This window comes from Drosophila willistoni, unplaced genomic scaffold (genome assembly GCF_018902025.1).
Source record: "Drosophila willistoni isolate 14030-0811.24 unplaced genomic scaffold, UCI_dwil_1.1 Seg494, whole genome shotgun sequence".
Lineage (NCBI taxonomy): Eukaryota > Metazoa > Arthropoda > Insecta > Diptera > Drosophilidae > Drosophila > Drosophila willistoni.
This window is the reverse complement of record NW_025814424.1, coordinates 8767-17366: the sequence shown is the minus strand read 5'-3', so window position 1 is coordinate 17366 and position 8600 is coordinate 8767. Positions and strand designations below refer to the sequence as shown.

General features: G+C 41.9%; 1 protein-coding gene across 1 annotated transcript; it reads left to right on the top strand.

The window, feature by feature from the left end:
- The first annotated feature begins 6711 nt into the window (after nucleotides 1–6711).
- On the top strand, nucleotides 6712–7819 carry LOC124461468 (leucine-rich repeat protein 1-like). The gene is made up of 2 exons (XM_047012992.1): nucleotides 6712–7452; nucleotides 7513–7819. Exons 1-2 carry the CDS (start codon nucleotides 7216–7218, stop codon nucleotides 7753–7755), a joined length of 480 nt encoding a protein of 159 aa, XP_046868948.1. The 5' UTR covers nucleotides 6712–7215; the 3' UTR covers nucleotides 7756–7819.
- Nucleotides 7820–8600: the final 781 nt, after the last annotated feature.

Sequence of the window (8600 nt, the reverse complement as noted above, 5' to 3'; positions counted from 1 at the left end):
CTAGGTCAATTTTCAACTTGGTAGAAAAGGCTGCTACTATCTCTTCTACGGTTGTCTCGTTGTCTAGGTCCAGTATTTCCAGCCTTATATATCTGTGAGAGCGCGAGTTTCGAACTTGGCGCCCAGCACATTGCCAATATCTTCTTTTAGCTTATGAAGGTTATCTGCTCTTCCCTTACTTAGCTCGAGGAGTAAGTCGCCATTCGCTGTGCGCCTCACCTTGGTAACATTTCCTCCAACGGCTTTAATTTTTCATCTTGGCTTCTAGTTACCATTTGAGCATATCGCTATATGAGACCCCTTCAGTGCTATGCAGAATAATAGCATCTGGTCTATGCTTTAACTGAGCCTTTCTTTTTGTTTTAGACTCCACAGTTTTCCATTCTGGTTGAACTTGGGGAGCTGAGGCTTTGTGACCTTGCTGTGCATTGTTCTGGGTCTTATTTGCCCGTGTACCTTTGTGAGAAGCTTTTCGGTCTGCCAATTTTGTCCTGCTGCTTTCTTGTGGTGTCCACTGTGTCTGCACATTCGTGGTATTCTCCATTTTTTTGAGGATTGCGAATGCTGAGAGTGCAGACTTGTTTAACGCAAAGACTTGCTGGGCTTGGTCCTTCATGTCATTATTTACATATGTATCTGGCGTTTCGCAGTGCTTTAGCTAGCTCACCTGACTTTTTCACCATTGACCGGAGTAGAATACCTAGGTCTTCGTTTTCGGGATCAACTGGTTCGCATATTGCGTTCATCTGATTCGGCTGCTGTGGGTCGGCATCTTCGTTGGGGCCGAGCGACCAAGCGCTTGGAGTTGACCATTGGCTCGGCTGATCTGGCGATATTAAAACCCGCCGGGCAGAAGCCCTTTGCCCATCCTCTTCGTACTCCATTTGACTGACCGGCATTGCCACAGCGGCAGGGGCCAATGCTGGCCGTTATCAATCTATAGATTCAGTAGATTCGAAATTTAGAAAATTTTAAAAATTCCAACGATCGCCAATGGTGCAGCCTGAAAGCATGCACCGCTTATGTACGCTGTTACGGGCTGTAAGCTTACAGGTCTGCTACCCGTATCAGCTGTGTCCGAATACGTTGACCAACACTGCTGAACAGCTGATGCTATCGAACTACGAAATATGAAGGTAAGCCAGGTGGAGTAGTGGCTCCCGATTGAGCCCGCAGGTGTTTGGGTACGTAGCACCACCCCTAACCGACTCTGGTTAACAATTGTGTATATTCTCAGGTCTCAGGAAGCTCCTTTATTTGACGAGATTTCGGAACGACTTGAACTACGCGACCGTACTTGGTGAGAAGAAAACTGTGGTGTCACCGCCTTGCATTGTGTGTGTGTGTATATGTCAGAGCCCGGCACTCATATCACCCGGGGGACGAACACGTTCGGCACCTCGTATGCGTGTAACCGAACGGCTGCCGAAGTCCTCACACAGAGGATGAGGGTTGATTTAGTTTCCCTCAGCATTTCGACGGAAGCAGATCTATGTCGCTTTGTTGAGAAAACACACATGAAAAAATTGATCGCTGCTTTGTTTTCTCTATCTTTTTCTTGCATAAGATTATTTGCTGCACTCGTTTTCTTGATTCGAGGCAGAATTTGATGAAGTTTAATTTTGCGCAGTGTAAAGCAACATACGCATACAAGCAAGTGCACACATACAACTAAACTTTTTTAGCGCTCTCTTTGTGCCGGGCCCCGGTAATATTGTTATGTATAAAAGGGCTGAGAGAGAACTAGGGGTATGTATATACACTAATACATACCCAGTGAAAAATTTTTTCGATTGCAGCCTCTTACATAAATATTTTAGGTTATAACAACACAAAATATTACATTGTCATTTATTTAAATAATAGCTAGGAAATTGGCAATTTTCCGTGGCCACTAGTGAAGGCCTTGAAACACTATTTTAAGATTTTTTGGGCAATTAATTCCCACTTTTACTATATTTTTTTAACAATTTATAGCGGAGCTTTTTTCTTTGTTTTTTTTTTTTGTGTTGAGGCGAATTCTCAAACTAGCACCAATGGCCGACTGCCATTGGTCCTTATTGTTCTCATTCTAAGACCTTAGAATCTATAACAAGGGTCATTAAATACAGCAATTTACAATAAGTGCTGAAGGCATAATAAAGTGAAAAATGAATTAAGACTAGTCCAAAGTGGTCTAGAATATATATAATATCATGTAATTTGGAAATTTCTCACAGATTTATATTTGCGGCTAAGTTCATTAACATAACTTGAATCCAGACTGCACTGTAACTGGAGGCAGAGAGATGTCCAAATGTTAATTAACAGTGAGATACAAATGTCCAATAGAAATATTTTATGGCGTGATTAAAAATTTGAAGATATTTTTAGGCATAATTATCTTCTATTAATTTGTGTCATCAGGCGTTTTTTTTTAAATAAGGCGTTTGATCCGCCTGGCCTCAGTCTTTCGATTAAGGCCGCTTTATTTTCTATCCTTTCATCTTCTAGAGACAAACAATAGAAATTAAAAAATAGGGCCGTTACAGCAGCAGGGGAGGGACAATATAAAATAACTTATAAACTAGCTTAAATACTAACAATGAATGTATAATAATAAAATAGACAATAACATTTAGAATTTAGTGTTTTTAGAGATAATTATGGCGTAAGTAGTTTTAAGTATTTAGCATAAGTAAGTATTAGTTTTTAGCAATAAGAATTTTAAATTTAATTTTCCGGTGCAAGGGGTCTTAATAGGGGGAATTAGGCGAGTGCAGAGGACACTAATAGAGGTAAGTAGAGAAGTGCATAGGGCGCTAGAGCGAGAAATGTAGGGAAACTGGCATTTTTTTGTAGTATTTTTAGGGCAACACTGGAGTGTTAGCGTTAGATTGCATATTCATTGTCTCATGCCCAAATTTTCTTTCCTTTTCATGATTCATTTGCCTTTCTTGCCGCTCTGGGCGCTGGTCAACGACAAATTTTGACAGTTCAGCCTTATAAAATGCACAGCCCTATAGGTGGCTCTATGGCCATCTCCGCAGTTGCCACTCTTTGGAGATTGGCCATCAGGAGAGGCGCATTTGTCGGATTGTGCTGGCCAGCACAGACGGAGCAGAGCGGGGGAAGGCAGCAGTACCTGGCTGTATGGCCAAAGAGGAGGCAGTTGTTGCATTGGGGAATCTCCCTTCGGCCCCTTTGCCTCTCGACGAATTCCTCCTGGCTGCCTAGGACCTTAACTTTAAGTATTTCATCATGTTTGTCATTATGTTTGTTAATTTCAATTAAAAGACATTCATTGGCCTCTTAGTTCTGTAGTTTGTTAGTCTTTTGATGTATTTTGTCTCAAATCCTAGCTTTTTCAGGTCACGACGGATAGCTTCGCATTCAGTGGAGTGGTGTAGATTCAAGATGGCAAGTCTAGCACCTCGTTCCCATCTGTGAGTAAAAAAGGCAAATTGTTTGCCTCCAGGGTAGCTTTTATTTTGCCATAGGTGTCCATTGTTTTGGCCGTGATTTGAGTCAGGCCGTTACTCAGCCGGGCCAGGTGATAAAGGGAGAGAATTTCCAATTCTCTCTTTTTTTTTACTTGTATGGCCGCAGTTGCAAGCCAAGTGGTTGGCTCCCGAAGGAGTCAACCATCTTTTATTGTATTTCGCCCCCTATCAGGAAGCATATACAATTACAATAAAAACGAGCTTAGAAATAATTTACAATGGTTATTAATAGTGTGAATGATTAATATATAAGACATAATGTTTGTTGGGTGTTACTGTAGGACAACAAAAAAATTGTGGGAAATTGACATGGGAAATTTTTTACAGGCAAGTAAATAAATGCTCAAATAAAGGATCAAGAACAAGTTGCAAGCTGCAATAATTATAAAGAATATAGTATTTACAAATATTGTTCATTAATAGTGATTAGTATAATTGTTTCTTGCAGGTTATCAGTTCGAATCATATCGATTCATGGCGTCATTGCAGTTGGCAAAATCTTGAGGCAGCGCTCTTATTGTCAGGAAAATTCCCTCTTATAGGCAAGAAGTGAGTAACATGTGTTGTTTTTTTTTGTCATAGGCAAACCATTTCGGCTTATTTCTGTCTCTCTTCTCGGATTGGACTATGTGAGACCCCCAGAACAATGTATGCGTGCCCTTCAGCCCCAGTATTGGAGGTTTTGGGCCGTCAGGAGAGGCTTGTTTGCCTGTGGAGTGGCAGCACAGTAGGCTAGCAATTGGTGCGCGGCACTGGAGAAGCATCTGTTCCATCTACAGGCTCGTTTGGAGGAAAATAACTAGGAGCGGGAGGGCCAAATCCCTTCGACCGCAATGTAGTGCTCGAGCAGGCATTGCTTGGATGATAGGTCCATATAGACTGCCTGCTGGCCAGGCCTGGTACAGGCTGGGCTGAAAGCGGGAGGGCCAAGTCCCTTTAACCGCTGTATGGAGATTTTGTCAAGGTCAGCTGGCTGAAAGTCAGTAAGTAAAGAATTAGCAGTTTTTTGCACCTCATGGGTGGTAATCTCTCATTATTTTTCGTTTCAGCTTCTATGCTACTTTCAATCTCATTCAGGAGCTCGTTTTCAACTCGCTCAAGATTTTTTGGAGAGTTGGTCATCATTAAGGGTGAACCTTGAGTGGAGGCAGGACAAGTCGCTGGATTTGGATTGGCTGGCCCTTCAATCGCTCTTCTATGTACGCGCGATTTCGTGTGCCTCTTTTAAATCTCGAAACAGGCCGTTGATCACGTGTCCTTCCATGCGCACAACAGGTTTGTTTAGTTTCGATTTTTCCTCCTTTTGTTTTTTGAGTTCGTTTCTCTCAATAATTTTTTGGTATCTTAGGTGGCAATCGAATCTGATGAGAGATGGGGCGCCATCAAAATGGGCCGTCGCCTCCCGCATTGCATGCCGATCTAGATGAGTAGTTGGAGATTGCTGCTGCTGTGTGTCAACGGAAGATGAAGTCCGTAGCTGGGAGGCCTGTGCTGCTGGGTGGTGCTGCTGGACGACCATTTGATGCTGCTGCGTATCCATTTGCGGTGAGTATTGAATATTTGCTGTCATTGGTGGAGCTGGAATGTCAGATTGCTGCTGCTGAGTGTCAGCAAAAGATGAAGCCCGTAGCTGAGAGACTTGTGCTGCGGGCTGATGCTGCTGGCCAGCCAGTTGATGCTGATTCAGCTCCGCCAATAGCTGAAGATGTTGTATATTAGCTGCATTTTGAGGAACTGGAATAGTTTTCTGCCGTTGAGTGTCAGCAGAAGATGAGGCCCGTAGCTGGGAGGCCTGTGTTGCGGGCTGGTGCTGCTGACCAATAAGTTTATGCTGCTGCTGCGCCATAATTTGCTGTGAAGTTGCAGTTTGAGGAACTGGAGTCTGAGATTGCTGCTGCTGACTGTCAGCAGTGGTTGACGCCTGTTGCTAAGAGGCCTGTGCTGTGGGCTGGTGCTGCTGGCCATCTGATTGATGCTGCTGCTGCGTCGCCAATATCTGTAGATATTGTATATTTGCTGACATAGGAGGAGCTAGATTTGTGGATTGCTGCTGCTGTGTGTCGATAGGAGTTGACACCTGAAACTGACAGGCCTGTGCTGGAGGCTGACGCTGCTGTCCAACCACTTGATGCTGCTGCTGCATCGCTATTTGCTGTAGATGATGTATACTTGATGCCAATTTGATGAACTGGAGTTGCTGTCTGCTGTTGTCGTGTGTTTGCAGGAGATGACGCCTGTAGCTGAGAGGCCTGTGCTGCGGTCTGGTGCTGCTGGCCAGCTGGTTGATGCAGCTGCTGCAACGCTAAATGCTGGCAGGTGTTGTGTGTTTGCAGTACTTAGAGGAAACGTGGTTGTAGTTAGCTGTTGCTGGGTGCTATTTGTGGTAAGAAAGTTCTGTGTTGGTGCTGCACATTGCTGCTGGTTTGGCTGTTGAGTGAAATGAGGTGTATTTCGGACTGCTAACCATTTTCTCTAGTTGAATAGAGTATCTAGGCCAGGAGAGCCTTGTAGGAGTAAAGGGTTTTTCCAGGATATTCCTTACTTCTACATTTGGGTGTTCTAGAATGGAGATAGCAAGCCAAGTCATATTTGAGTTCCATGGATTTAACATTATGTTTGTCGCGAATATAGGCATTTGTGCTGATATATCCGAGTCAGTAATTTTTCTCAGCAGTTTGTTGTGCGTTCCACAGATTTTTTTGAATAGAGTTTCCGAAATAAGGCTGCCCCATACAGGAATAGCATACGTTAGAATGGGAACAATAATTTGCTTAAATATTGTGACTTTAATCTTGTGCTGAGGGAGCTCTTTTCGTCAACAAGCCATTTTAGGCGATGATAGAGGGTGGTGACTCCTAGATATTTATATTGATTAGCGTTTTTTATAGGTTTTTCATCGATTTTTATTAGGTAAGATCTTAGAGCAGGGGATATGTTTCGTTTTGTGTATAGGACACGAATAGTCTTATCATTATTTATCGTAAAGCACCATTTAGTTGACCATTTGGTGAATTCATTTAGGTATTTTTGCGTTTTCCTGATGGCCATGTAGGCATTTTTATCAGTAGATACGATTATAGTATCATCTGCGAACGTTGACAGTATGATGTCAGGGTTCTTCTTGGTTTCACCTGATACCATGAGGAAGTCGTGTTCAAAGATATAATCAGGAATTGGCATGCCAGACGAATAAACATTGAAGAGAAGGGGTCCCAGAACACTGCCTGGGGTATTCCTGCAGTGATTTTGCCAATTCTGGAATATGTGTCATCTGTGCCCCTGACTGTGAACGATCTATCCTGCAGATAGCTTTCAAGAATCTTGAACAAGCAGTAAGGCAGGAGTTTGGCCAGTTTATTCAATAATCCTAAGTGCCACACTTTATCAAATTCAGTAATGTCTACAAATACAGCAGAGCTGTATTCTTTTTGTTCGAGTGATTTTTGTACTAACTGTGTGACCCTTGCGAGTTGGTGTTCAGTGCTGTGGTTTTTACGAAAGCCAAATTGATGGTTTGGAATTGCTTTGCGAAAAGTTGAATACAAATTATATTGTTCACACCAAAGATTAAAAAGGGCAACGTTACAAGGTCAAGGACAATATCCAAACTATTCACACGAAATACGTTTTGGATGGCAAAGCAACGATTGCTTTCAAGAAGCCCTCACTGAATCTGTTGACTAAATGTGATCCCATTCAGCTGAAGGGATTCCTGCAGACGCTTAAACTGGGTATGGAAGGCAAGGATGTCATCAATTTGAGACTAAATACAGTCACTGCCATGGCACAAAAATCAAAGTTACAGACGAAAATGGCTATAAATCGTCACAGTGACTATCCCATCAAGGTCTTTCCTCGATATCTACAATCCCTAACAATAGACAATACGCAATTGGTTAAATTGAGCTATCATATATGCTCCTTACGGAATCTAACCCACCTGGATGTATCCAACAATAAGTTGCGTAAGGTAAGGAAATAAATGAAAAGACAACTTTTAGCATCTTCAAAACTAAATTTAAATTTCCAGTTACCTGTTGAACTGGGGAGATTACACTTGAGCAAGCTCGTCCTCCATGACAATAATCTGGGTGAAATAGACGATTGGTCATTTCTAAATGGCAGCAAATTACGAGACTCCCTGCGCGAATTGGATTTATCGGCCAACGATTTGACATGTTTGCCTTTGCCTGTGGTCAAGTGCCACAAATTGGTTAACTTGAATCTCAATTACAATAATTTGACTCATCTACCTTTGCCATACGTCGCCTGAGAAGATTACGCTCGCTTTACGTGTCGGAAAACAAATTAAAATCCCTGCCTGGCCTTTGCTTCCGATGCGGACGGAGCTTCAACTCATTCGCTGAACCTCTCTGGCTCAAGCTGTGGCCTAATATGAACTGCCAATCGATTCCCTGCAAGCCTTACTCATTAAACTAATTGCCGAGGCACCAAAATGTACCTGTGGCAAATTGTGCGATGCTTTAGACAAGAAGCACATTATCGAACGAGTTGGTCAACCGAAATTTGTAAATATTAAAATATTACCTATAGTCGAGAGCATATGATCTATTCTGATGTTGTCATATGTGGCAACAATTGTAGTATATGCAACCAATGTAAGAACCTATTCTCAGCTCTGATATTAGCCTATTATGCCAATGTGCCAAACAAAAAGTGGAATTAATAATTAAATATTATGAATAAGTAAATGAAAGAAAAAGCTGATAGTACTGTGATCTTGTTAATCTGTTTTATAATATCTTTTAGCTCAAAAATGCTTCTAATCTTAGAGTCTCCTGTTTAGATTAACTTGGGATTTTGACCAGATGACTACCTATTGGATAAATGGAACTCAAGAACTTGAAATCAATTGGAATTGAAGAACATCACTCATCTTTATTTGGATCAACACGCAATTAATCACAACTGAAAGGGCTTAAGGACTACAGGGCAACCTTCATCTTAAATAAATAGAAACGAAGATTTATTGTCATTATTCTTGAAGGAGGTATACATGTTTGTAGGAATGAAATCCTACATGAAATTGTAGGAAATCGGAATAATCTGCGAAAAGGTCCGAATTGTAAACAAATCTAGTACACTTAATTGATTTTT